Below are 27,128 nucleotides of genomic sequence, written 5' to 3'. Positions count from 1 at the left end.
GCTCCCAGATCTTGGCCCGTGCTGCCACGTGTAGGTACCCACGTGGCACCGTGCTGCATCCATCGGAAGAGGTGTCCTTGCCAAGAGTGTTGCCAAGCACAGCGGCTGCCAAGGTCCTGGAGCAGCCCCTCCTGCCCTGGCTGAGCTCCTGACCGTGGCACACTCTGTGCCCAGAAGGCTCAGGCTCCAGGGCTGCCTTTCAGATGCCTTTCATCAGCACACAAAGGTCCTGTTAGGAGAGGTAACCCTTTGTCCTCATATTGCTGGGGCAGAGCCAAGCTTGGCTGTGCAGCCAACAGGCTGAGAAGAGATGAGACCCAAGAGAGCCCAGGCACAGCTTAGCAGCAGGCTGCCTCTCCAAGCCACGAGCAGTTAACACACTGGAAGCAGAGGCAGGCCACTTTCCCTAGCCAACAGCCAAGCTCTTTCTGTGAAGAACTCTGATGCTGAGTCCATGCCAGCACCAACCAAAGGAGCCTAAACCACCCTTCAGGCTTCCTGGGGAATCAGGACTTGGACTCCAGTGAGTTTCTGCTGGATCCCTTGTGATCTGTGGAGACCTTTTTCCTTCACCATAGAGAACAAAGTGGAGCAGTTTTGCCAGAAAGTTATGTTCCTTCTCAAGCTCCTTGGCCGTGCTCTCACTCAGGAGCACCACATTCAAAGCCATCTGCACTGGAGAGGGGAAGAGGCAAGCTGTGGTTCTCATTCAGTGTGACAGCTTTTGAAGTCCCCTCTGAGCCAGTAGCAAATCTGAGCAAACTTTAGAGTGGTCAGGCAAATGGCAAGATTATAGTCGTGGTGCTCCACAGCTACTTCCAGCCACTGGTGCCCTGAGGAAACCCTGATCACCTTCCTCTCCCATTTGTGCCATATGGGATCCCACACTTTGCCATAGACCCCAGAGGCAGACACACCAGGCCCGGCATCACCGTGCTGGGTCGATGAGCTGGACCATTTCACCCTCCACCCCACAGAAGCAGCAGACCAGCTCGCCCAGCCCATCACTGTCAAACCCGAGAAATCAATCTTCTTCCCAGCTGCCTCCTCCACTGCCAGAGCTGCAATTAGCTTCATGTGCAGGTGCTGGTGTGGTCTGCACAGCTTCAAAAGGGTACAGATGTCCATGCTGACCAAGTTGGAGCCCCGGAACTAGCCCATGGGCACCCACATGCACTGTACACAAGCCCAGCGCATCACCAGCCTTCTCGTCCTGTCGCTAGTGCCCTGCATTGGTGTCAGGAAACCCACCTTGATCTTCTTGGCCCGCTTCACGTAGCCTTTGCTGTTGTGAATGCAGTGGGGACAAGGTGCTCAGACACCTGCATGCACGTGCAGCCCATGGAGATCTTAACAGTGGCAGAGGAGGGGTAGTTCATCATCCCACTGATGGAAAACCGCCTGTCTGTGCCATAAATCTGGTACTTGCATTGCGCACACTGTCTCCACTGTCTCCTCTCCACGCCACTTGCCCGGGAACTCACTTCCACCATGTGAGGGTGCAGGTGCCATTGGGGTACAGTCTCATAAGCATAAGAGAGGTACTCCTGGAAGTCCTGAGGGACCAAGGCAGCCTCCTGATGGGTGCAGGCATGATCACAGCATGTTGCCAGCTCCAGGACAGGCTGTGACAAGAACTGCACTTTGGCTAGTTGCAGCGTGGATGGGGGAACAAAAGCAGCAACCAGATCACCAGATGCAGCACTGGGGAGAAAGGCGAGTAAGAGAAGAGCAACCACCTGGCAGCAAGTCATCATGCCAGACCTGCAAAGGCAAAGTGAGGAGAGCATTAAGCCTGCATGATTAGAGAGCCGGCCACCTGCCGCGGCTCAGGGCTGGGAGGATTATCGTGCCAGCTACTGGGTCTTGCATGCTTAAGCTCTTACCACAGAAAGCAGAAGGGTTGGGACCTGCCTGGAGCCAGGTGAGTAAGGTGTGATAGGAATCTCACCCAGCACTGGCTTTGATCTCCTGGAGCCCTTCTGGAAGCGAGGCCCAGCAGGCACCCCAGCACTGCAGAAATATCACGACCTGAGGAGTTTGCTCTGTCACACCAGTAACCCTGTCTTCCCCAGGGCAGATTCCCTGGATTCCAGGGTTCAGGCGCTGCTGATGGATGCATCCCACCCAGCAGCCCACTGGTCACCTGCAGGAAGGAGGATCTGAAGGGTACCTGCTTGCTGGTCTTACAGGGAAGAAGGTGCATTAGCTCCTCAGGTTGAAGTATTTGGTGTCCCAGAGCAGTGTGGACCAGCCAGCCTATTTTAACTCCCAAATATATCATTGTACCCCATTTAAAATTTAATTTGCTGCTACATCTCTAGTGCCAGGGACACCCTGTTGTGGCAGGGGAGCAGTGCAGGGCTCAGGATCCAAAGTGCCAGCTCTCCTTCCAATGGCTCAGTGGCACAGCACCCCTCCATCCTGCCCCAAGCCTATGTACCCACATAGGCTCCTCTCAGCAGCCCCCCAGGAGGTTCTTCCTCAGCAAGCAGCTGATGTGCAGTGAGCTGCCTTGATGCCTCCGCTGGGAAAGCCCTGTGTCCCCCAAAGGCAGCCAGGGTCTGCACTGGACACGTGGCAGTGCATGCGGTTATTAAAGTATGAAAGCCACAGGGGATGGGTTGGAGCCAGGTGGGGAGGGAGGCAGAGACCCACCAGCTCTTGGCACCCCCTGCACCCTGAGCCACCAGTGCTGCATCCCCAGCATGGCCCACGGCCAGACTATGTCACCGTCAGACGGTGGCCACAGGCAGGTCTCCTCTGCAATGCTTCCCCATCTGCCTGCCCCCTCAGCATGGCTTGGACCAAACACAGCTGGAGCCAACAACCCTCCAGCTCCCCATTAAATCCAGGGGGGATGGCAACGGGGAGATCATAAACCACGACCTGGCTATAGCTCCCAGGGGGACCTTCCTGAGTGCCTGCCTGGCACTACAGCCAGCAAGATAGCACAGAAACAGGAGCCTGCTCTGCCTCTCCTGCCCATGCACCAGCCCGTGCTTGTGCCCAGTCTGCCTGGCACCCATGCATCGGCAGAGGCACAGGCAGGGGAGCAGCTTTGGGCTTGTTTGGTTCCCTCCAGGGCTCTGCCAGCCGCTCTGTGGGGGCTGGAGCCAACCTGTCGAGGCCCACGGCCAGGCAGCAGACGGGAACACAGCCTGTGCTGCAAATCTGGGTGGTAACTCCCCGCTGACAGGGCAAACGGCAGGCAGCTGTGTGCAGGGCTGGGGACCAGACATCTCAGCAGCAAAGCCAGGCTCTGCTTTTTGCTGCATTTTCTCAGTTTTTAGAATTTTCCCCCTTCCAGACCGGCACAGGAGGGGAAAGCTCACCCTACAGCCCCCAATGCCCGACAGCCTTCACCCAATCCCTGTCTGCACAAGGAGCATCTCAGCAGGCCACATGCAGGCTGGTATGGTGGCAGTTCTGGACAACACGCTGGGGCTCCACTGGGCTTTACTCACCCACCAACTGATGTGCGGAGGTGTACAGCACCAGCGGGGCCTGGGAAAGGCAGGGTTGCTGCCCAGCAGAGGATGCAGTGCCACCCCCAGCAGCTCTGCCAGTGCCGATGGAGTGGAAGGAGGTGGCAGGCAGAGGGAGGCAGGGTCCCCCCAAGAGTGGGCTCCCAGGGCTGGGGTGACCCCTCCAGGCAGGCAGCCAAGAGCAGGGTGCCCAGCACAGGGCCTGTGCCCTGGGATAGGGCTGCTGTGCTCCTGCCAGCACCTGTGCCTGTGGTGGGATGGCACCAACGCACCGCACCGGCACAGGCTGGCAGCTGCCAGACAGCTGCTTCCCTGCCAGGCTGCTGTGGTGGGAGCTGCCCAGAGCTTCCAGTACCCAGCTCCATGTGCAGAGCTCTGCCAGTCCCAATGGGTGCCTGGGATGGGATGCCAGTGCTCAGTGGGATGGCCTGGAGCCAGGTACAGACACGCCTGCGGGCACAGACCCACATGTGGCCACAGGCATGGATGTGCACCCACGCATGTGGACAGGGGCACAGACAGAGGCACGGGGGGCCGCAGCAGTGCTGAGCCAGAGGGTGAGGGCTGCAGCCACATCGTGGGCCCGTTGCCCGCTAGGCTTGGGCGACAGCACCTGAACCCGTGTGCGTGGGTGCTGGGGGTCTGCCGGCTCAGGGCTCAGCAGGGCCCCATGTGCTGCCCCTGGCCGAAGGTACCCCTGAGGTGGGGTGGTGAGACCCAGCACAGCACACTGAGGCACTGGCATGACCAGGAGAGCTGGAAGAACCAGCGAGGAGCCAGTGCCAGGAGTCAGCTGTGCCTGAGGGCTGGAGCCTGAGGCTCTGGCAGGTACCCCCGGCAGGGCTCACAGTTCCAGCCCGGGGGCCAAGCAGAGCTGATGGCATGAGGCCTTTGCTGCTGACCATGCAGTGACCCTGTTCCACTGCCAGTAAACAGGGAGAGATACCAAACCCACACAAGATACATCTGCCCTAAATTAGTTTATTTTGTAAAATAATGTCAGGGCTGATTTAGACCAGACCAGAGTCTGGGAAATCATGATCTCACATGGATGCAGCCCAGCTTCTGGCTGTGCTTCCTCTGCAGGCCATTACTGGAGCCTCCAGGAAATATTTCCAAGGTCTTTATTGCAGCCACTGCCCTGGTGACACACTCCCACGCAGCACAGAGCCTGCAGGGGGGACCGTGGCAGGCTGGAGTCCTGCCCACAGGTGCCAGAAAGGTACCAGCAGTGCTGGGTTGAGCTGGCCTGGAGCACTGCTCCACAGTCCCTGGCTCACTGTCCCAGCGGACAGCATGAGGGCTGGTGGCTCCAAGCAGCAGGTTTTGGGCAGGGAGCTCCCCCAGCACAGCCAGCTGTGGCCAAGCCCTGCTCTGTGCTGGCACCAGCTTGGCACCCAGCCCAGTAACACGTGGGGTCCTGCCCAGGGGTCTGTCACCACGGGGCATTAACATGAGATACAGCCGGACCGTAGCCAGACACTTAAAAAATATTTATTTTAATAGGTATAAAAGTTGACATTAAACCACCAATTATACAAAGATACACGAGGTTGGACACTGGTACAGCTACACTATGGACATCTTCACAGACACCCGAGCTGGAAGCTCACACCAAGCAGCATGGCCAGGGCAGTACGGGGCTCAGTGTGGGATGCAGATCCCAGCACAGGGGGTTTTGGCCAGCTGAGCCCCGTGCTGCTGCGGAGTACCGGACTGTTGGCAGCACGAGAACAAGATGCTCCCAGCTTTGTCACACAGCTCCAGCCGTGGCTGTCATGTACGCACCCCGTGCTTGGAAAGCATGGAGAGGAGGTGTGACCACAGCCACATGACAAGGACAAATGGAATGAATACAGCTGCATCATCACATGGGGCCTGTTGTGCGCAGGGAAAGCAGCATTTCCAACAGCAGCTTCCATAGCAGGAGGGCCATACCAGTCGATGGGGCTGAGGGGATGGCAGAGACCAGCCCCGTGCCACAAATGCTCCCACGTGGCCCGGGGACTCATCTTGTGACCTCTGGTCTGTGAAGGTAAAGGGCAGCGCACAACCTGGCTCCGCAGTCCTGACTCTGGAGCTCACTCCCCATGGGAGAGGGAATGGATATACCATGTAGATCATGACTGTATCATGTAGTTCCTGACCGGGAACACTGGCAGAGGTCCATGGAGTGCTGGTGCCTGATCCCTCAGACCGCAGCAGCCCCAGGGCTGAGGTCCAGTCCAGGGTGGTGCAGAGGCTTTTCTACTGTGGCACAGGGTTACTCTGCATTTTTCCCTTCCACACTGTTCCGAATCCCGTAGCCGAAGTAAATCATAAAACCTGCAGGACAGTTTCCACAATGAAATGTGTGGCAGCAGGCTGCCAGTGTAACAGCCCCCCAGGGGAGACCCTGCAGCACCACACTCTCCTCTGCAGAACACCTACCGAGGGCCATCCAGATGGCAAACCGCACCCAGGTGCCGGCACTCAGCTGTACCATCAACAGGATGTTAATGAAGATGCTGAAGATTGGCAGGAGCGGGAGGAAAGGTACCTGGTGAGGGACAAGAGGTGCTGTGTCAGCTGTAGTGGTTCCTTGAGGCACCCGGCTGGGTTCAAAGGTCCTCATGACTACAGAGGGACCCCCACCCCTGCCACAGCCCAGAGAGCACCCAGGCCCTTCCACAGTGGGACTGCACCTTGGAGAGCTGTGTCTTGGGACCCTGGGCTCTCCTGATGGCGACTGCCTGGCAGTGAGCCCTGGCAGATCCTGCAATGGCCCAGACCCTGCCAGGAGCCTGTGGGGCCACAGACGCCAAGCTGCCGGGGGCTGCACTCACTTTGAAGTTCAACTGCGCGTTGCTCTGCGGCTGCCTCCAAACGATGATGGTGGGAATGAGCAGAGCCACGATGAGCAGCACCAGGGCCACAATGCAGCCCACGCTGCCGCTCTTCAATGCAGACACCTTGAGGGTCAGGACCACGCAGATGACCATGATCAGTGTGGCTGCAAAAGAGGGGGCAGTCAGGGAGCTGCATGGCATGTGGTGTCCCTGGGACCCTGAGCCTCACCAGCGGCTGGGCTGAGGCACCCATTCCTCTCAGTTAGGTATGGGTGCAGCACATGCCGTCTCCAACACCCACCCCAAAGCCTCAGAAAAGCACTTTGCCAGGGGAACTCGCCAGCCTGGCAAGCCGAGGGAAGCCTGCACTTGGCTGGGCTCAAACCCAGCTCTGATGTTTACCCAGACCTGGCTAAGCTGCCCCGTTCTAGCTGCACAATCAAGCCATTGATGGACGGATCAAATCTTGCCCGAGTGCTCTCAGGGGGCTGGAGACCACCCTTGCTGGGTGGCCAGCGCGGGCCACGCTTGTCAACAGGGAGCTCCCATGACCACCTGCCCATGCCTGGCTTAGTACCCACGTCCTCCATCAGACATCGTGCGGCTCAGACCCCAGCTGTGCCCTGCGCTTGGCACCCTGCTCAGGGCAGAGGAGGCCCAGTGCCTGCTGGCACTGCCAACAGCAGCTGGCAGCCTATGCTGCCTGGCCCCTCTCTGCTGCCCAGCATGCCCACCATCTCTTCCCAGCTCTGCGGAGATGCGCGAAAATGCTCTGGCCCTCTGGCCCCCAACAGGAGGGGACATCGGCCACCGGCTCCCGCTCACTCACCAATGACTGAGACACAAACGTAGACAATGCGCCCTGAGAGTGCAGTGGGGGTGTCTGTGGGTGGGTTGAAGAGTGTCACCAGGGACAGCGTCTCTTTCTGCTGGGCATTGGTGGTGGTGACAGTTGGGTTCATGATCACCCTCTCCTCCTCATTCCCATTCAGCTCCAGCAGTTCCATGGCCTTTGGAGAGTTCAACTGCCCAGACTGGTACCTGAGCAGACGGGACAAGCTGCAGTGAGGCCACGGAACCTCCCAGCCCATGAGGACAGTGGACAGCACCTTCATACCCCTCCCATTCCCCCAGCCCCATGTGCTGCTCTGGCCCCTGCAACAGCCACTCCATGGATCTGCCCAGAGACATCACACAGGCTCTTGTGAGCAGGCTCCATCCCGAGGGCTCGATGCTTCCCCAAACTGCATCCCCCCGCGAAAAAGCTGTGGCCACAAGCCCCAGGCTCAGTGCAAGGCACATCCACCCCAGGCACTGCCACACAAGAGAAGGCACCCACCGGAGGATGAGCACACACACTGCCACCAGGGAGTAGGCCAGCAGCGTGCCAACCGACATGAGGTCCACCAGGTCCTTCAGGTCAAACAGGAAGGCCATCATCGCTGCAACAAGGACATGCAGCATGAGCGTGGCTCCAGACCATTGTGAGGCCAAGTGCGAGGCAGTGGCCAGGAGCCTTACCTGCAAGAAGCCCAGAGGTGATGGTGGCTAACAGAGGGGTCTTCGTGCGGCTGTTGATGTTGGAGAGGAACTTGAAAAGCAGCCCGTCCTCTGCCATCGCATAGATCACACGGGGCATGGGGAACATGGAGCCCAGCAAGCTGCCGCGGGGAGAGATGGTTCAGGGCCCACCAGGCAAACTGCCCATACCCACCAGCCAGATGGGGATGGGACCAGCCCTGTGCCAGCAGCAGGACAGCAGCCAGACAGGGCAAACCCCTAGCCCAGCCGGGATGAGTGCTGCTGGTCCCCATGCCATGCCAGGCAGCGCCGGAGATGGAGCCAGTCCTACCTGGTGGAAAGGGCACAGAGTGAGCCGACGGCAACGGCGTAGCGCGCAGGCTCCCAGCCCACCACCTTGAAAGCCTCAGGCAGGGGGCTCTCCTTGTTCAGGAGGAAGTAGGGCACCATGAGCGTCAGGGCCGCGGAGACCCCGAAATAAGCCACAAAGCAGATGAGGAGGGACACAATGATGCCAATGGGGATCGAGCGCTGTGGGTTCCTGGCTTCCTCCCCTGTGCAGAGACAAAAGACAACATCCACCCCTGCTCTACACACAGCACAGGGCAGCTGGCCCTGTGGGATGAGCCACAGCAAGGACTTTCCATGGCAGCATGGGGCTGGGCGGCAGCAGCAGGCAAGGGCTGTTGGAGAGGAGGGGTTCCCAGCTATGCTGCTGCACTGGCAGAGGCTTCAGCACTGCCAAGAGCAGAGGCACAAGGCTGCAGCCCCAACTTCCAGGCATGTGGCTGCCCAGGGCTTGCAGCCTCCCAGTTGTGCTGGCCCTCTGCCCCCGCCAGCAGCTCCCGTTCCCTGCAGATCGCACTGAATGCAGATCCTCTGTCTGCATCAGCACAGCAACACAGCCACCCTCTGCCCCCGGCTGTTGCAAAGGCATGCTCTCCAGCTGCACCGCACTCCCTGGCAAGGGGCTTGGCGGCCAGTGGCCAGCGTAGGAGGGAAGGAGGAGGCTGCTGGGCAGCCCCTGGGGCCAGGGAGGCACAGGCAGGGAGGTCAGGCAGAACAGCCTGTACCAGCCACCCACTAAGTAGATTCCTGGGGGAATGAGAGGAAATTAAGAGGGCTCCCTGTGCTCCACAGAGCGGCAGTTCTGCATGAACTCAAGTCATTTAGAAAAATGTTGCTTGAAGCTAGGAAATAACCAGGAGGCAATAGCAATTCCCAGCACTATCACAGCCTGGAGTCGTCAGTAAAAAGGCTCCCTGCTGCCCCGGGAGCATCTCTGCTCCCACCACATGGTGTGGGGAGCCCCTTTGCCTGGGGAAGGGCAGGCTGTGAGCCCTTCTGTTCTGGCCCAGCTGGGGACAGAACCACCATGGGGAAACCTCCCAGGAGTGGTGGGATGGGCATTCGTGGGGAAATGCCCACGCCGCCATTGCCCAAGGCCGTACCTGTGGTGGCAATGCAGTCAAAGCCCACGAAGGCATAGAAACAAGTGGCAGCGCCAGTCAGGATCCCTTCCAGTCCAAAGGGGACAAAGCCACCAGAGCCAAAGGCCTTTTTCCTGGAAAGGAGGGAGGAGGGCAGCTGCCATGGAGTGCATGGACAGCAGGGCCAGTGCCAGCCCTGTGCTAGACCCTGGCCTGCTTGCTCTCCTCACATAGTATCATTTGTCGGCTCCAAGTACGAGAGGTTGCTGTAGTCCTCTTCTGAAAGCTGCCAGTTTCTGACGTCTCCCTTCACAAAGCCAGCAATGATGACAAAGCCCAGCACCACCAGGTTCACCGCCGTGAAAATTTTGTTCACAAGGGCAGATTCACTGACGCCAAAGGCCAGCAGTGCTGCAGGGATGGAAGAGATGAGTGGGGACCCGCTGGGCTCCCATGCCACCACCCACAGTCACACAGAGCTGCTCCTACACACTCACCAGTGAGCAACACAATCAGGATCAGGGCAAAGAAGTCCAGGCGCTCAGCCAGCAGCCCTGGAAGGTGCAGTGTGGTCTTGTTCATGAAGAAGGTAGAGATGTGGTTGCCAATGATGTTGTCAAATGCCGCACTCCAGGCTCGAGCCACGCTGGCCGTACCTGGTTGATGGCAAATCTGTCCATCAGTCCAAGCCCAGGGCAAAGCAGCACTGGCCACCCTCAACCCAGCACCCACCTCCCTGATGATGCCACCTCACACCCTGCTTCCACAGCACCAAAGGCTGCCTCCATGAGCCCCTCACAGCCAGTGCGGTGCTGAAAGGAGCCCAGGCACACATGCCAACACCCTGCCTGGTCCCGTACCTATCACATAGGAGAGGATGAGGTTCCAGCCGGTTGTGAAAGCCCAGATTTCACCAACAGTGACATAGCTGTAGAGGTAGGCAGAGCCGGTCTTGGGAACGCGGGCTCCAAACTCTGCATAGCAGAGTCCAGCCAGTACCGATGAGAGAGCAGCCACCAGGAAGCAGAGGACAATGGAGGGACCAGCTGTCTCCTTGGCCACCTCCCCAGCCAGCACGTACACACCGGCCCCAAGCGTGCTGCCCACCCCCAGAGCTATGAGGTCCAGTGTGGAGAGGCAGCGAGCAAAACGTGTGTCCTCAGAGCTCAGATCCACCATGCGCCGGCGGATCAGCTTCTTCCCAATACTGGTCATTTTTCTCCTAAGCATCTTCTCGCGTGGGTGGTGCTCAGCTGCTCAAAACCCCTGCAAGAGAAGGGACTGTAGGAGCGTAAGCCCACACCACAGGGAGCAGAGCTGGCAGCAATGCCCACAGGAGCTGTGCCTGCTCCTGACTGACCCAGCAGCACCAAGCCCCTGCCACACTGGTGGGGCAGAGCCTGTGGTAGCTCCCTCCAAGGCACCGCGGGACTGCACGTACCCCACCTGCACAGCCCCTGTGTCAGGAGAGTGCGCCAGGGATGAACCCAGCAGGTTCATGATAGGAAACAGGGTCATTGCACGAGCCCCGCGTGGTCCCCTCCACCGCGCCCCCAGGCACACCCCAGAGCTTGCACAGTCTCCCAGCAACTCCCCACTGATTTGGCAGCCTAGAGATACCTCAGCCCAAACTTGACTGCTGGCACATCCCTCTGGCCTGGTGTGTGGGCATGCACAGCAGCGATGGCAGGGAGACAAAGCATTCCTCCAGTGGAGGATTTGGCAGGCTGGGCTGACTCACTGGGATACGGCCATTCCTCCTCCCTTGCTCCCAGCATCTGTACCTCACCTCGGCAGGGAGGCTAAACACGCAGCACAGGCCCCTGGAGCACATCCCTCGTGTGCTGATGGTGCTTGCCCAGCAGCCCACATGCTCCGCAGGCTGCAGTTGGCTCTAAATGTGCGACACCCCCATTCCCCTTGCTCACAGCAGCTGCCCATCCCAAAAAAGTTCTGGGAGATGAGCACCCTGTGGAGCAGGCAGCTGGCACAGAGCGAGAGGAGCTGCAAGGAAATCGGCTCCCAGTGCCCATGGCTGGCTCCCCCTGCCCAGCACAGGACTGCCTGCCCACCAGCGCCTTCCCTGCACCAGCTGCTCCCTTAACTGGGAAGTGAAAGACGCTCCAGGCCAGGCAGCTGGGGCAGCACCAACATCACCCTGTATGGGTCAGCGTAAGTACACCCGGGGGTAACTGTGGTGTTTTCCCACTGAGGGGATTACCAGGGTTGCTAGTGGCAGCCACCGGCTTGGCTGCTTCCCCATAACCAGCAAATCAGGCCCGTTTCAGGAGAAACCTCCCCATGAGCTGGCACAGGCCGTGTTCAGCCTTGGCCAAAGGTGCCACCCCAGCGTGGGACTGCCTCTGGGCCAGGCTGCAAGGCAACAAGTGCCCCAGCACTGGTACCCTCGCCAGCCACTGCCCTGACAGCTCCGGCTGCCTTTCCCAGGGCTGTTCGATGGCTCCAGGGATTTCTGACACCCGACACAAGCTCTGCAAAAACTGCAAGCCCGGGGCTGGCAGCAGAAACGCACTCGGCCCTTATTCTCAGAGCAGCGCAGAGAAAAACGTGGTCGGCGCCGAGCACGAGGATGTGGGATAGCGCCCCCCAGCCCCCGCGGGCCCCGCCGCGCCGGGACTGGCCGTGCCCGGCGGAAGGCACGCACTAAGCACCCAGACCCCCGCCGAGGGCAGGGTGGGCTGGCCCCAGGCCGGAGAGGTGTCTCGCAGAAAGCCACGCTGCCACCCGGGATGGACAGCACGCAGCGAGCTACGGGCGGGGCAGAGGAAAAACAACGTGTCGAGCGACAGCTCCCGCCGGCGGCAGCCTCCCGCCGCATCCCCGTGTCCCCCGCATCCCGCCGCGGCTCGGGGCAGGTGCCGGGGGCCGTCAGCCCCCTCTCGGGACCCTCGCCCCAGCCCCCGCGGGAGCATCTCCAGCTCCGGGGAGCTACCCAGCCAGGCTCCGTGTGGCCGAGGAGCCCGGCGCTGTCCCGGGGACGGCGGGAGCGGGACGGGGCACCGCGGCGCGGCACGTCCCGGCCGCCACCCGCACCGGCCCCACGCGGGGGCGGCGGCTGATGCAAGCGCAGCACCGGTTGCGCCAGACCGCGCCCGGCCCGGCGGCGGTGCCCGCCGCGACTCACCGGCGGCTCGGCTCGGCTGGATCCGGTGCGGTCCCGGTCAGGTCAGGTCAGTTCAGTTCAGCACCGCTCGGCTCCGCTCGCACCGCGACTGCCACCGCCGCTGCCGCCGCCGCGGGTGATGAAGAGCTGCCCGGCCCCGCCCGCCGGATGCCGGAGCGCACCGCCCCCACCTCCAGCGAAGCGCCGTGAACGGGCACCGGTGGCTGGACGCGCCCGGGCGGCTCCTCCCGCTCCCCGCGCCCCGGACGAAGCGACGGGCGAGCCGGGCAGCCGGTGCGGGGCAGCCCGTCACCTCCCAGTGCCACCCCTGCCCACTGCCCCGCGCCGTGCCGCTCCCCAGATGACAGATTTAAAAAAATATAAATTCAAGTTATAAATGGCACCGGGGGGTGGGGCGGGCACAGACACCCCTCCCCCGGACCCCCAGCATCGGGGGGCGGGGCAACGTTACCGCGGGCGGCAATGCCGAGCCCAGGGCAAGGACCATGCGGCCGGCGGCATCCGCCGTGCTCCCCCCAGCAAAGGCCACGGGGGAGGCGGCTGAGGGTCCCCTGAGCCCAGAGGTGCCGGGAGGGCAAAGCCTGCCCCGGGACGGGGAGCAGCGGGGCGGCCGGCCCTGCCACAGGGAGCCCGAGGCACGGAGGGGGGCTCTGCCCCCACCCGCATGTGCTCTGCAGGCAGCGAGCGCCGGCCAGCGCCCACGCTGCTCTGCTACAGTCTCCTCAACTCCGGGAGCAACAGGCAGCTCTAAGTGATGGGAAACACCAGGTTCCGGAGAGTTGTTTGGAGCCGGGCCGGCAGGCAGGAGCCAGCACCTTTCTGCACACGCAATCCGGCCTTCGCAAGTCACCAGCACCCATTCAAACGGGCAGCGATTCAAGCCTGCCCCCCGCAGCAACCTGGAAGCGCAGCTGGCAGGCAGTGACGTAGGCTCCCCTCCCGCTCTCAGCCCTTGCGAATGAACCATGACGCAGCAACACCCCTTCCCCTCCCTGCCCCCACGCTCCCCACTGGGAAACGGTGAGCTCTCAGGAATCCCCCACAGCCTTGCTCGTCGCGCCCAGATGCTCCCAGCCCCGCCGCTGAGGGTGCTGCTGGGCAGGACCCGCAGCACTGCGGGCGCAGCAGGGCTCCATGGGGTGACATCCCAGTCCAGCCAACCAGAGGCTGGGTACCCAGAGCAGCGGGGGCGGGAATAACATCAAGATTTGCCTTTTCCTGGAAACCCTCTCGCGACAGCAGCTCTCAGGAGGCAATTTTGGCGGGGAGCAGTACTGGGGCAGCAACTGTGGCTCCAGCTCCCTGACCTCACACGCAGCTCCACATCCATCTTCCCAGTGCCCCATCCTCACCTCCCAGTCTACCACTCTCCCCCCTACCCAGTTCAGGGCCCTGATCCAGCAGCACAGGCCAAGGGCCTGGAGCAGGCAGAAGCATGGAGCAAGCCACATCTTGACAGGAACGGCGGGAAAGCAGACAGCAGCAAGGCATGCATAGCCAGCACCAAGGAGGGTAGGAGATGGCTCCAGCCTGGAAAGGGGGCCAAAAGCCCTGCAGAAGCAGATGTAAATCAGTTCTTGGAGCCCCATCACCTTTTATGACTGCAGCACAGAATATCTCAAGTTGGAAGGGACCCATAAGTATCACTGAGTCCAACTCCCTGCTCCTTGCAGGACTACCTAAAGCTAAAACATATGACTAAAGAGTGTTGTCCAGATGCTCCTTGAACTCTGACAGGCTTGGTGCCATGACCCCTTCCCTGGGAGCCTGTTCCTGTGCTGACCACCCTCTCAGTAAAGAACCTTTTCCTAAGAAAAGAGACCAGCATGTCTCCCCCCGCTGCCCCCCTTGAGGAAGTTGCAGGCTGCGATGAGGTCACCCCTCAGCCTTCTCTTTTCCCAGTTGAACAAACCAAGTGACCTCAGCCGATCCTCCTAAGTCATGCCCTCAAGGCGTCTCCCCATCTTCACCACCCTCCTCTGGACACACTCTAACAGTCCGATGTCCTTCTCGTGGTGAGGTGCCCCAAACCGCACGCAGTGCTCCAGGTGGGGCTGCACCAGCGCGGAGCAGAGAGGAGCAATCCCCTCCCTCGCCTGGCTGTGCCGCGCTCGATGCACCCCAGCACACAGCTGCTGCCAAGGGATGCTGGCGACTCATATTCAACTTGCCATCAACCCAGACCCCAGATCTCTTCCCACAGGGCTGCTCTCCAGCCTCTCGCCCCCCAGTTTGTGTGTATAACCAGGATTACCCTGTCCCAGGTGGAGAATCCGCCTCTTGCTCTTGTTAGATTTCACACAGTTGGTGATTGTCCAGCTCTGGTCTACCCAGATCTCTCTGTAAGGCCTCTCTATCCTCCAGGGAGTCCGCAGCTCCTCCTAGTTTAGTATCGTTGCCAAATTACATTTGATTCCTGCATCCAGATCATTTATAAAAACATTAAAGAGCACTGGCCCTAAAACTGAGCCCTGGGGAACCCCACTGGTGACTGGCCACCAACCTGATGTGACCCCATTTACTATAACCCTTTGAGCCTGACCCGTGAGCCCACTGCCCACCCAGCATATTATGGACCTGCTGAGTGGTGTGCCGGACAGTTTATCCAGGATACCATGAGAGATGGTGTCAAAAGCTCAGCTAAATCCTAAATCCACCCCATCTACTGGCTTCCCTTGGTCAACCAGATAGGTGACTCTGCCATAAAAAGAAATTAAGCTGGTTAAGCAGGACTTTCCCCTTGTTTATCTGTGCTGTCTCTGACCAATGACTGCACTGTCTCTCAAGTGTTTTTCAGTAACTTCCAGAATAACCTTCTCCATAATCTTACCAAACACTGAAGTGAAACTGACAGGCCTCAGGGTCTTCTTACCCCTCTTGAAAACTGGGACAACATCCACCAGCTTCAAGTTGACTTGGCCCTCTCCAGACTCCCAGGACCACTGAAAAATAATGAAGAGGCCCCACAATGACATCAGCCAGCCCCTTCAGCACCCTAGGCCCCACGGATTTATGTGAATCCAGCTGGAGCAGCAAGTCTCAAACAAGTTCGGGGGCAGCTGCGAGTTTATCATCCCCTCAGCCATGGTCTTCCAACACAGGGCTCCAGAGGTCCCAGGGCCCATCCTTGGTGTTGAAGACAGAGGTGAAGCAGGCATTAAGTGCTCCTGCTTTCCCTACATCCCTGTTCATCAGGTGACTGACCTTGTCAAGCAATGGACCAAAGATACCTCTGATTCTCCTTTTGATATTAACGTATTTTTCAAAGCCCTTTTATTGTTCTTCAGGGTGCTGGCCAGCCTGAATTCTAGTAAAGCTTTGGCCACACTGATTTTCTTCCTACAGTGGTAGACAGCATCTCTGTAGTCCTCCTATGTTGCCTGTCCTTGCTTCCACACACTTTCCTTTTCCACCTAAGTTCTAGAAGATCCCTGCTCAGCCAAGCCAGTCTTCTGTTTCGCTTTCTTGACTTCTGACTTTGGGATTGCCTGCTCCCATGTCTTAAGAGATGGTTCTTAAAAAATGACCAGCATTCATGGACCCAAATACTTCAAAAGCAGATTCCCAGGGGACCTTACTAACTAGCTCTTTCAGCAGCCTGAAGTCTGCTCTCCCAATACTCAGGGTCAAAGTGTTGCTGGAGTTTTTCTCCCATCACCAACGATTTGAAAACTCAACTATTTCATGATCACTGTGACTAAGACAGCCACCAGTCACTGCTTCACCCACAAGTATCTCTGTTTACAAACAACCAGTCTAGCAGGGCACTCTTCCTAGTCAGCTCCCTCAGTACCTGCACCAAGAAGGTATTTTCAACACGCACGTACAGGAACCGCCGCTGCTCACTGTGCTAGAGCACTTTGCTGCAGATGATGCCAGCGCTGCAGCTGCTCGCCTCTGTGGCCAAGTGCCAAGCAGAGGTGGGAGGCAGTGGATGGAGCATCCCTGTGCAGCAGCCGTCCCTGTGCACGGTCAAGGGCAGCTGCCCCAGGAAGGGGTGTGGGCTGCCTGCAGCACTCTGGAGCAGCCAGGAACACCAGCCAGAGAAAACGGGGGAGCGGGAGCAGGCCAGCCTTCCTGGCCCAGCCTCAGGGTGCTGCCAACACCAGATAGCAGGACTCTCTAGGGCCTCACACAGATGTGAGGCAGCATGATAAGGTGCCTGCATGAACCTGTCACAGAAAGGCAGCAGGGCAGGGCTTTCCAGTGCTGGCAGGCACAAACAGTCAGGGACTGAGTCCCACGTGCTGCTTTCCCACCACCTGCTCCCAGACACTGACACATGCCACCAGCTAATAAAATAGCAAATATCAGTGCCATGGTTTAACCCCAGTCAGCAACTAATCCCCACGCAGCCACTCACTCACTCCCCCCACAGTGGGATGGGGGAGAGGATCGGAAGAGTAAAAGCAAGAAAACTCGTGGGTTCAGATAAATACAGTTTAATAGGTATAGCAAAAGCCATGCGTGCAATCAAAGTAAAACAAGGAATTCATTCACTGCTTTCCATCGGCAGGCAGGTGTTCAGCCATCCCCAGGAAAGCAGGGCTCCATCACGTGTAACAGTTACTTGGGAAGACAAACGCCGTAATGCCCAGTACCCCCTCCTTCCTTCTTCTTCCCCCAGCTTATATACTCAACATGATGTCATATGGTACGGAATATCCCTTTGGCTAGTTCAGGTCAGCTGTCCTAGCTGTGTCCCCTCCCAGTTTCCCGTGCCTCTCTAGCCCTCTCACTGGCAGGGCCCAAGAAACTGAAAAGTCCTTGACTTAGTATAAACATTACCCTGCAACAACCAAAACCATCAACATTGTTCTCACACCAAATCCAAAACACAGCACTGCACCAGCTACTGAGAAGAAAATCAACTCCACCCCAGCTGAAACCAGGACAGTCAGCTAACAGCTGCAGAAGCCTGACATGCCATCAGCCAGCACTGCCTCTTCCCACATCCAGCATGAAGGTAGTTTAAGGCAGAAACCTACTCGTACAGCTGCTTGCCACCACCACACATCCAAGCATCTCATCTGGAAGCACCAGGTTTGTCCAGAAAGGCTTCCCCAGAGCCTTGCTGTGCTTCTACCCACCACCACCCACCTCCTGCACCCAACAGACCTCAAGCCTTTGGCTGAACAGAACCAGCCACAGCTGTACACAGACCTGCTCTTTCTGCCCAGTCCTTTGGAGAACAGCATCAGCAGGCAGCACTAGGCACTGGCCCTATCCCAGCAGACAACAAGCATCACTGAGAAAAGACACCTTTATTTTAAATAGAATGAATTAAAAAACTCAATTCATTCAAGAGCTCTACATACATCACTGGCTCAGCAGCTCAGGCAGCTGGACAACTGGCTGTTTCAAGTCTGTCCCCATGTGCCAGCTGTCAGTCTCTCCCTGAGTCACCACACTCCTCCACTGCTGCGTCTTCCAGACAGATTCCTGGGAAGCAATGGCAGCATCAAAGCACTGCTGTTCGCAACACTCAGCACCTGCCTCATGGGAAAGGCCACGAGCTGTGTCCCTTCCACCTGGCAGCCCTCATTTGTACCAGCAAGGGATCACCAGAGCATTCCTGCAACCTGCCCAGGGGCAAAGGCTCACCCCAGGAAAGGAACATACCCGCTGCTCTGAGCTGAGCCTGCAAGGAGGAGATCGTCCGGCAATAGGCTTCACACTGGGCAGTCTTGTCAGCTGTAGGCAAACAGGTGTGTGCTCAGCCTGTCCTAAACACCTCACCCTCACACCTTCTTGGGCAGTAGGGGATCCTGCTCTACACCCAAACAAGAAGCCATCCCCATCCCCACAATGCTGCAGGCCCTGGGCTCCAGTTAGAAGTGCAGGGGTGTCGTCTGGATTGTGGGTGTCCCACAGCCCCCAAAACAGCCAGTCCAACGTACCAAGCTCACCCTTCACTTGTTCCAACTCATTCTTTACACGCTTCAGCTCCTGGGACAGCTGATCACCTGCAGACTGGCAAGAGCAGGGTGTAAGTGTGATGGTGGGGGCGGTCACCCCCACGCAGTGGCCCACAGCCCAGCCCTTCCTGTGGAGGAGCATCTCTGCAGGCAGCACACATACACCAGCTGTTCTTGGGCTTGGGGAGCCCTGCTCAGCCCCCTCAGCACGTCAGAGCAGGGCATCATTTTGACATTCACCTCTGCTTCACAAGCCTGGAACTGTTGAAGCACAACCCATCCAACACCCTAAGCCTAGCACCCATGGGACCACTGCCAGGGAGTGTTCATTGTAGCAGTGGTGCCTGGCAAAGGAGCCACTGTTCGCTTGTAGGCAAGCAACTGCCAATGTCCATGGGTCACAAGGATCCTTTGGCAGGCTACTGCTTCACAGTGAAGAGCCCTAAAAATGCTGGCAAATGCACAAACATATTTTACAGGTAGGAGACTTCACAGCATGGAATCTCACTTTGCTGCAGGCTCTGCTCACCCCATCTTGGGGACATGTCCAACATGTCAGGAAGTATAAAAGTGACACCACAAGACACTGGGGGTGTGCACCTTTCAAAAACCCCTTAAAAAAGATGAACTGGACAGAAGCCTGCAGTCCCCTGAGCACCGGAGAGGTGGTAAACCATGCAGCAAAAGCACAAGGTCTTGTGTAAACCCCAGGGAAAAGCTAAAACAGCTCAGGTGCCAGCCTAGAAACTGACAGCCCCAGGTCCCATCACCTCCCACCTCTGGCATAACTGCCCATCAGCTGAATGGTGTTCTGCAGTGCCAGGACACAGCTGTCTCTTACCTGCTCAGCAGGGGCTGCATCTCCACACCCTGAGGTCGGGCCAGGGGCCAATTCACTGAATAAAGAGGACTCCACACACACCCACGTCTGGTCAACCTTACCTATAAAGAGAAGTGTTGCCACCAGAAGCATAACTGCCATCCCCGGCCTCTCTTCAACCAAGCTACAGAGCTGCTCCAGACCAGGGGCAGAACCTGTCCAAGGCAGCCAGAGGTCTTCAAGCCCCTCCAACCCAATGCTGCTGGCCTAGCCTGTACAGGTGCTGCTGGGAGAAGGTGCTTCTGCATGGCCTAGCTCACAGCGACTCTGGGCTCCCGCTTGGAGTCTGCTCGCACAGGGAAGGCAGACAGCTGCACTGGGCAGGGCAGGGCTGTCCCAGCAGAGTGGGGATGGCTTCGTCTTCCTCTGCAGGGCCCAGGACTGCAGGCTGCCCAGCTGCAGTCCTTGGGGAAGGCATCACAGACTGGAGCACCCCGAGGTGCTCAGCAAGGGCCCTGCTGGGGAGTGGCTCTGTCCAACAAGCAGCTGCCCATGTTTCCCTATTCTCACCCCAACACAAGGTGAGACTCCACCAGAGCCCAACACAGAAAAGTAGACTCCCCTCACTGCGGTACACTCAGAGGACACTTGGTTTTCAGCAGGCCTTTGGCAGTCAGGAAAGCTCCAGAGGGGCCCCTCTCTACAGGGGAGCAAGCTCCAGCTCCCCACTCCTGTGTGGGACCACACCTCCACACTGCTCACCTGCTCCCAAGACAGTTCAAACTGCAACCAGCCATTATTTGCTCTCACCGTTTTCCTCCAGCTCTTGGGTCCTATTGCATATGAGCTCCTGGGTAGTTGATCCTGGAGTCCAGGAAATAAAAGCCAAGAGCATCAACCCCTGCTCAGAGAGTGCCCGGACAACATGTGCTGACAAGGGCTGCTCCCTGTCCTACAGATGTCCCACAGCACCAGATCCATTCTGGCTCTCTGCTGGGTGCCAGGGAAAGGGACTTCACCTAGCCTTACAGCTCCACATCACATTTCCCCTCCTCCTCTAAGCCCGAGCACATGCTGCTCCCCTCCCGACCTTTCCCCGTGATCAGCCTTAACTCTGCAGCCAACACCCAGATGTTCTCCCCAGGGCAGCAGCTCCAGGCTCCCACAACACCAGAGCCCCTGGGGCTTCTGCCCAGACTCACCCTTATCAAGGCAAGAGCACTTGGGGGAAGCCTCTTTTCCCAGTGTCCGCAGTCGGGCATGAGAAGCCACAGTAGGAATTGCTGTAGCGAGCCTCTGGGAGGGCTGTCTGCGACCCTCAACCTTGACAGCAGCTATAGCGGACAAACATCAGGACAGAGGCTGCTACCCCGAAGCTGCCACACCGCACAGCTCCTAGGGGCTCAGCCAGGCTGCTCATCCCCGGCCCACGAGCACCAGCACCCTGACAACCCTGTAAGACCACGGGGTGAGGGCTCCAAGCCGACAGGTTGCCAGCCCGCCTTGGTGGGAGGCCTGGCAGTACTAATTAGCACAGCACCTGGGGCACGAGCACATCTCCCAGGCTCCTACCTGCACCGCTTCCAGGGACTCCCCACTCCCCACGCTCCGTCCCCATCTCACGCCGCAGCCCAGGCCTTCCCCCTTCTCCCTGCAGCATCAACCTCCCTCCCCAGCTTCCCACTCCGTGCCAGGCCACTGGCAGGGGCAGAATTACTTTCCGTGTCCGCGGCACAGCGGGCGGCTTTGGGAAGGGCGGCTCGCTGCGCCAGCTGCGAGGCCCAGCCGGGACACCGAAGCCTGGACTTGGCAGCCGACGCCAGCTTCGGCCTGGTACCTGCAGGAGAGAGGGGTGCGCAGCGCGGGGCAGCGGCCGCCCGGGGCAGCCGCCCGCGGCCCGGCTCACCCGAGGGCTGGGGGAGCCGCGTTTCCGGGGCACCGAGCCCCTTGCCGGCCTTCGGGAGCTCCAGAGCTAGAGAGCCCCGGGAGACCGAGACCCTCGCGCCGCCGCGGCCCTGGGAGCGGACGGGGGGGCGGCCGGCGGGGCGCGGCGCGCAGGGGGACTGCCCGGCCCCGCGCCGTGCTGCTCTGCGGGGCCGGGCCGGGCCGGGCCTGGGCTGCGGGAGGCACGGCGGCTCCTCGCAGGCCGCCCCGGCCTCACTGGCATCCGCGCTCGGGGCGCTGGCCGGGGCCCCCTCATCGAGGGGCGGCGAGGCGCGCAGCGGCGTAGAGGTGGCGGGCGCGGCGGCACCGAGCCCCAGGACGCTGGCCTCCCCCGGGCTCTGCGAAGGCTCTGCCGCGACGGTGGCGCCCACGAGCAGGCGGGTGGCGATGGCGCGGCATTCCTCCTCGAAGAAGCTATAGTACAGCGGCGAGTGCGGGCCGCCTACGTTCCGCAGCAGGTCAGGGCAGCTCGGCGAGCCGCTGCCCGCCGGCGGCACCAGCTCCTCTGACCGCCGCATCCCGCCCGGGCGCCGCCGCGCAGCGGCCCCTGCCTCCCGAGAGGGCCATCCGCCACCACGCAGCGCCCCCTGCTGACGAGGAGGGCCATCCACACACCTCCCGCCGCCGCCGGCTGAGGCCCTTCCCGCCGTCGCGCAGCGCCGCCTGCCGACGGGGAGGGCACCTGCCGCCGCCGCCGCGCAGCGTCCGCCAGACCACGCCCCCTCCCGGTGCCTTCCCCGCCCCGGTAGCCCCCCCAGGACGAGGCAGAGACTTGGCTTCACAGTGGTTTAATGCGAACGGAACCGGGACGTTACACTGGACAGGGTGGAGACAGCTGGGTGGATGGCAGCCCCACGGCAGAACAAGCAGGAGGAAGGGGCCACCCCAAGCAGGGGCCGGCAGCGGTGGGGGGATGCGGGCTGAGCCCTGCTGCGGGCACGGCCGCCTCCACCGGCACCAACCCCCACGCTGCCCCACGGCCCTTCCCGAGCCGAGCCGGTCCCCGGAGCAGTTCCCTCCCGGTTTCAGCAACTTCCCCTCTTCCCCGAGAGCCACCTCTCGCCCAGCAGCACCAGTTCCTCACCAAACACCCAGGAGACTTCAAGGAGACCTTGGGGGACACGCTTGGCAGGAACAGGAGGGCAGCCACTGTAGGCCTATGCTCCAGGAAAGGCTCAACCATGCCACCACAAAGTGACCAAGCACTTATAAACCAGCCGGCCTCGACCAAAGGAGCCCTGGAGCTGAGACCCAACCTTGCTTGTCACAGCTGTGGCAGCTGGAGGAGCCTCCAACAGACAGTTCTGCTGCAGCAAATCACAGCCTAGCAGCCCTCCTCAAGCTCTGAATGCTTTCCTGACCAGTCTTGCGTCCTCACGTCCACAAAAATAACTGCCTAGCTCACTGCAGAACAGGGGAGAACACACAAAAAGCCACTGTTACTTCTCCTGCTTCGTAAGCAAATGTCTAACCCAGGCCTGACCAGCCATTCTCTGCCGTCCCTTTCTGGAGAGGTGACCCCACCCCAGGCCCCTCCTGTGGCAGCCATCATGGCCACACATCACAACAGCCCCCACTAGCCCTCTCCTGCTCCTCCTCAGCCAGACCCACGTCCTCCCCTCTGCAGCTGGGGCACAGGATAAGGTCACCGCAACTTAGCTGAGCAGGGCGCTGCTGGAAACACCACCACAGCAGCCCATGGCAGAGCAAGCTGTGGCATTTTTTAAACCCCAGACCAAGGCATCACAGCACACGCTGCTATAACCTAGGCCACCCCAGCTTCCACTCTCCAAACTGCCCACACAGAGCATCATGAGAGCACACGTCATGGAAACCCCTCAAGCTGCCAGCAGCACATTAGAAAGGAGGGGGATTAACACGAATACACCAAACGGGTCTGTAATGCAGGAGGCTGAGAGCAGGGGTAGAGTAGGTCTTGGGTCTCAGCACTTCCAGACAGTGAAGAATGAGGGTTTCATGCAGGGTGAATGGGGTGGACGAGAAACCAACACACCCAGGCACCTACTCACTGTTTTGGATAAACCTTACTAAAACGCTAATACCCGATGCGATCACTGACCAACATGACAACTGCTATTCTTCAGAGTCTCGTGCAGAGATGCTTGGGGCTGCACGGACAGGGGAGTGAAGGTCATCTCATACCTTCCTGTACAGGGAGAGAGGCAGCTCCTACACCATAACGCCATAAGCAAGTTCCCGCTCCACACCTATTCACACGTGCCCCTAGGTGCAGGACAACAAGCTCACTTGCATAAATCTTCATACCTTTAGGCCAAGACCACAGCCCAGTAGAACAAGCTGCTGCCAGTTACAAAAGAGGAAAATACTGAACAAACTGGGAGGTTCAAGAGAGGAAAAGCTGGTTCAGAGAAGACAGATTTAGTGTAAAAATAAATGTCATTTTTGCAGGAGGGAGGGTGGAATGGAGGAAGACAGTGCCAGGTGCTCCTACTGACGCACTTTCCCTGGGACGTAATTCCTATCAATAGTCTCCTCTTGCAGGAACATATGTAAGCAGCGCTCGTTCTGTGCCAGCGGGTGTCCAGCAATTCTGGAAGAAAAATCAGATGCAGAGGTTAGCACAGCCACCACCGAGACCCCCACACCTGCACTCTCCATAGGCAGTAAGGCAGACCTCTCCTCACTAACAGGCAGCCAGTTCCAAGTACACCTGCGCTGGGCTCAGGCCAAGGTGATGAGATCAGCGTGCAACAGGGCCAGCAAGAGGTGCTTGAGCACAGGGCACTCCCTCGTGCAACCAACGCTACCCTGTCAGTGGGTCTCTGCAGCACAGCTATTCTGCCAGTATTTGATTCACTCTCAGAAGAGAGGGCTGAACACAACCCACACTCAAGGCAGGACTTGCTTCAAGAACCACGGCGTCATTACCTGGCTGCAGGCACCATCCTTTAGCAAGGCACCTCTGTGCAGCAGATCAAGACTCCTTCCCACAGCCCTCTTCTACTGGCAGCAGCCAGAAAGGCAGCACATAGGACACCAAACTTACTTGTTAATAAACTGTTCTAGTCCCTGTCTCCGCTCCTCAATGAAGGACTCCTCAAAGATGCCTTCATCTCCTCGGAAAGGAAGCTGTCGTTTCAAAGCTTTTCCAGGCAGCGGTGGCACTACAATCTGAAAGCAGAGAATTGCCCTGTCAGCAGAATGGCCAACTGCAAGCAGATACCCTTGGCCATTTGACACTCGTCTCCAACCCTGTTATGTGGATAGAGATCAAGCCCCAACAGCTGCCCACCACCATAGCCTCTCTTACGGACAGCTCAAGATTATCGCTACAACTATTCCCACATGTCCTGGTTTCAGGAATATGCAGGTAGAGCCAGGCCTCACCTTGCTGTCTCGTTCCAGCTCATTCTTCAGCCATTCAAAGTCACTGTATCGTCTCCTCACACAAGATTCCTTCAGTTTGAAGATTGGGAGGTTTGTCTGTAATGAAGGAGAAGTAGTTAATTTGCAGGTTGCTTTGGAAGCCAGATAGTATTTCAACATGTAGCTGAAACCTGAAGCTGTGTTTAGAAAACCAAGCCCCCTGAGAAGGAGGCATCATGAGAACACCCAGTTTCTTTATTCAGGACAGAGCACAAGTACTGAAGCCCTTCAGAATCAAGCAAGCACTTGCCAGGCTACTCTGAGCCAGCCATTCCCTCCTCCTCAAGTGACTATTTCAGGAACACACCCCCTCCCAGGGGCATGTGCTGGAACAAGGGCTCACAATACAGAGAAGGCTGATCCCCCCTCCCCCCCCCAAAGTTCACTCCATTTGGAAGGGATCTACAAGATAGCTTCATAGTAGCCTGCAAAGCAAAAGAACCTCCAACACGACACCAGTGTTTCCAAGGAAGAACTAAGGGAGGAAATGTTGTCCCAGCAACTGTTCAAGGCCAGACCTTGTGCTACAATATTCTCTCAGAACATATCACGTACCCTAACAGGTGAGCAGCTTTTTCATATCTGGCTTGTGCCACCGGAGGAATGTGCAGCAATTCCCCAACCTCCACCCCTGCCACTAAAGACTCACAGCTACAGTAACGTCACCTTTACCCTATCCATGCAGCCTGAAACATTGAAGGAATTGAGGTAGCAAAACCTTCTGACAAGCGGCACCCAGATGAACACAAGTATCGCTGCAACATGTTTTAACTATATTCTTATGAGATCTGCAAAATAAAACCAGCTGCTTTCAAAGCATCTCTGCAAGAGCTAGTTTCAGTGGGACTAAGAGGTTCTCATTGCCACCTGCCAGGCACTCTTTGGCAGGCTGATGGAAACCGAGCATCAGAATAGAAAAAAACTAACACCCAATTCTTCTGAAATGCAGTGGAGACTTAACAGCTAAATCATGCTATGAACAGACGTCAATGCTAGCACATATGCTAAAGGTTGCTTGGTTCAGGGGAAGCATAGTTTTACTGCCTTCAGCTATCAGACACAGAGCTATGAAGAGGTCTCCCATTTGGCTTGGTTAAGGCCCAGTGAAGAGAACCTTGCAAGAAGTGTTCAGCCTGCTACGTGCACTCCCAGATCACAGCGATCAAGCTGACTCAGGAGGAGTAGCTAGACTGCACTGTGATCAGGTCCCAAGATACTGCTGGCTAGCTTTCCTCCCCTGCTCCAGATAAGGAGCTGCATGCAGCCATGCCCTGCTCAGCAACCACCCAACAGTGCCCAAGTGCCAGGCCTGGAGCTCTAGCGAGGGGACAGGAGCAGGAGCCTGCTGAGGCAGCACCTTCCTCGTCCTTGCGCATACCAGCTCTCGCTGGATGCCGAAGGGTCCCGGCAACCCCCCCCACCTGCGAGCACTCTGACCTTGAGCCCTGGCCAGCTGGAAAGCCACGGGCAAGCTGCCAGCCCCAGCCCAGCCCTGCCCGGTTTCCAACGCCGGGGCTCACGCCCTCCGTTCCCCACCATCGCAGACGAAAACAGCCCCTGCCTGGCTACCTCGAGCCCCAGGAGCTGTGCCCGGGCAGCGCGGGGCCTCCCTGGCCGGGCTCCCTACACATTCACCGCAGCTCCTTGTCCCGGCCGCGCAGGCCACGCTCGGCCACGGCGACGAGACCACCCGCCCCTCCCTCGGCCGCCCTCCCCCAGCCACCCCGGCACCGCGCACCAAGCGCCGCTGCCCCTCCCCGGGCCGTACACCCGGCCACCGGGCAGCCCAGCCCCGACCGGACCCACACGGGGCCCCGCGGCCCGCCCCGCCCCGCCCGCCCCGGGCCCCGCAGGCCCCACGGGGGCCGCACCCGCATCCGGAGCTCGTAGCTGGTGTATCTGGCGCGGCCCATGCCCACGGTCTGCGGGTTGAAGATGTCGATCTCGAGGAAGTTGCTGGGCGGCCCGTACGCGTCCGTCAGGTCCTGCGGCTTGGCGTTCAGGCGCCGGGTGTCCGCCACCGCCGCCTCCGACATGATGGTGCCGCCACCGCCCCGCCCGGCCCGGCCCGGCCCGGCCCGCCCGCTGCCGCAGCCCGCCCCGCCCCGCGCACGACGCGACGGCGCTCGCCTGCCGCCTGCATAATACGGCGGGTATCCAGGGTTCGGGGCCGCTAAGCAGCTGCCCCGCCCGCGCCCGCCAGCGCCGCCGCCCGGCCGCTGCCTGAATAAGCGGAGCGGGTATTCAGGGCGTGGGGCACGCCACGGCGAAGCCCCGGAACCTGCACGCCGGGCTCCCTGTCGACGCTGCCCCGCGTCACCTGGGCCGCGCCAGCCGGGCACCCGCGGGGCGGCGCGCAGCCCGAGTCCGGGTTGGCTGCGCTGGGCGCTCGAGCTGGGAGCCGAGCCGCTGGGACTCAAAACGTACATAGGGACTGAGCCATACAGCGCCCTGGGCGGGGCCAGCTCCGGGCGCTGCACGGCGCGCCGGAACCTGGTTGTCGCGGTTCCGACGAGCGGACCGGCACCGGGACGCGGGGCGCGTTACACCTAGTGCTGGGCATGTCCCAGAAGCGGGCTCCTGTCCGCGGCGGGACGGCGCGAGGGAGCGGCGGTCCCGGAGCCGC

The 27,128-nt window shown here is 59.4% G+C and overlaps 3 protein-coding genes and 1 pseudogene across 5 annotated transcripts; all 4 read right to left on the bottom strand.

The window, feature by feature from the left end:
* Positions 1 to 705: 705 nt before the first annotated feature.
* Positions 706 to 1,790, bottom strand: LOC101914700 (serine protease 23-like; annotated as a pseudogene).
* Positions 1,791 to 4,966: 3,176 nt separating this feature from the next.
* Positions 4,967 to 15,354, bottom strand: SLC7A3 (solute carrier family 7 member 3). Of its 3 annotated transcripts, none has more exons than XM_027787474.2 (12): positions 15,243 to 15,354; positions 10,128 to 10,533; positions 9,765 to 9,923; positions 9,498 to 9,678; positions 9,289 to 9,401; positions 8,169 to 8,391; positions 7,838 to 7,977; positions 7,656 to 7,758; positions 7,146 to 7,357; positions 6,314 to 6,480; positions 5,919 to 6,027; positions 4,967 to 5,813 (listed from the first exon to the last, which is right to left on the bottom strand). In XM_027787474.2, the coding sequence occupies exons 2-12, from the start codon at positions 10,495 to 10,497 to the stop codon at positions 5,752 to 5,754; spliced, it is 1,839 nt and encodes a 612-aa protein (XP_027643275.1). In that variant the 5' UTR covers positions 10,498 to 10,533; positions 15,243 to 15,354; the 3' UTR covers positions 4,967 to 5,751. The 3 variants fall into 3 exon arrangements, with proteins under 3 accessions (XP_027643275.1, XP_055674141.1, XP_055674140.1); XM_055818166.1 differs by lacking the exon at positions 15,243 to 15,354 and adding an exon at positions 12,413 to 12,673 and having other exon boundaries at positions 10,128 to 10,548; XM_055818165.1 differs by lacking the exon at positions 15,243 to 15,354 and adding an exon at positions 12,413 to 12,669.
* A 2,307-nt stretch (positions 15,355 to 17,661) lies between these two features.
* LOC129785577 (nascent polypeptide-associated complex subunit alpha, muscle-specific form-like) lies at positions 17,662 to 21,672 on the bottom strand. The gene is made up of 7 exons (XM_055818167.1): positions 20,868 to 21,672; positions 20,353 to 20,484; positions 19,961 to 20,014; positions 19,172 to 19,272; positions 18,313 to 18,385; positions 18,035 to 18,106; positions 17,662 to 17,854 (listed from the first exon to the last, which is right to left on the bottom strand). Exons 1-7 carry the CDS (start codon positions 21,610 to 21,612, stop codon positions 17,799 to 17,801), a joined length of 1,233 nt encoding a protein of 410 aa, XP_055674142.1. The 5' UTR covers positions 21,613 to 21,672; the 3' UTR covers positions 17,662 to 17,798.
* Positions 21,673 to 21,866: 194 nt separating this feature from the next.
* Positions 21,867 to 26,608, bottom strand: SNX12 (sorting nexin 12). The gene is made up of 4 exons (XM_055817924.1): positions 26,374 to 26,608; positions 24,464 to 24,559; positions 24,123 to 24,247; positions 21,867 to 23,666 (listed from the first exon to the last, which is right to left on the bottom strand). The coding sequence occupies exons 1-4, from the start codon at positions 26,536 to 26,538 to the stop codon at positions 23,564 to 23,566; spliced, it is 489 nt and encodes a 162-aa protein (XP_055673899.1). The 5' UTR covers positions 26,539 to 26,608; the 3' UTR covers positions 21,867 to 23,563.
* Between the last annotated feature and the right edge of the window lie 520 nt (positions 26,609 to 27,128).

The sequence above is a fragment of the Falco peregrinus genome, chromosome 13 (genome assembly GCF_023634155.1).
Source record: "Falco peregrinus isolate bFalPer1 chromosome 13, bFalPer1.pri, whole genome shotgun sequence".
NCBI lineage: Eukaryota > Metazoa > Chordata > Aves > Falconiformes > Falconidae > Falco > Falco peregrinus.
This window is presented reverse-complemented; position numbering and strand designations above follow the sequence as displayed.

What these genes read in the sequence shown, in the direction of transcription:
- SLC7A3 (XM_027787474.2), bottom strand. Translation starts at nt 10,497, where the DNA reads ATGCTTAGGAGAAAAATGACCAGTATTGGGAAGAAGCTGATCCGCCGG. An exon ending in GTGTGTGTGCTCATCCTCCG is followed by an intron (nt 7,358 to 7,655) that starts GTGGGTGCCTTC and finishes CCGTCTGCTCAG; the next exon opens with GTACCAGTCTGGGCAGTTGA. An exon ending in ACGCGCAGTTGAACTTCAAA is followed by an intron (nt 6,028 to 6,313) that starts GTGAGTGCAGCC and finishes GTCCCTCACCAG; the next exon opens with GTACCTTTCCTCCCGCTCCT.
- SNX12 (XM_055817924.1), bottom strand. Translation starts at nt 26,538, where the DNA reads ATGTCGGAGGCGGCGGTGGCGGACACCCGGCGCCTGAACGCCAAGCCG. An exon ending in AGCTGGAACGAGACAGCAAG is followed by an intron (nt 24,248 to 24,463) that starts GTGAGGCCTGGC and finishes CTCTGCTTTCAG; the next exon opens with ATTGTAGTGCCACCGCTGCC. An exon ending in CTAGAACAGTTTATTAACAA is followed by an intron (nt 23,667 to 24,122) that starts GTAAGTTTGGTG and finishes TTTTTCTTCCAG; the next exon opens with AATTGCTGGACACCCGCTGG.
- LOC129785577 (XM_055818167.1), bottom strand. Translation starts at nt 21,612, where the DNA reads ATGCGGCGGTCAGAGGAGCTGGTGCCGCCGGCGGGCAGCGGCTCGCCG. An exon ending in ACAAGTGAAGGGTGAGCTTG is followed by an intron (nt 18,107 to 18,312) that starts GTACGTTGGACT and finishes GTTTGCCTACAG; the next exon opens with CTGACAAGACTGCCCAGTGT. An exon ending in GGCTCAGCTCAGAGCAGCGG is followed by an intron (nt 17,855 to 18,034) that starts GTATGTTCCTTT and finishes ATTGCTTCCCAG; the next exon opens with GAATCTGTCTGGAAGACGCA.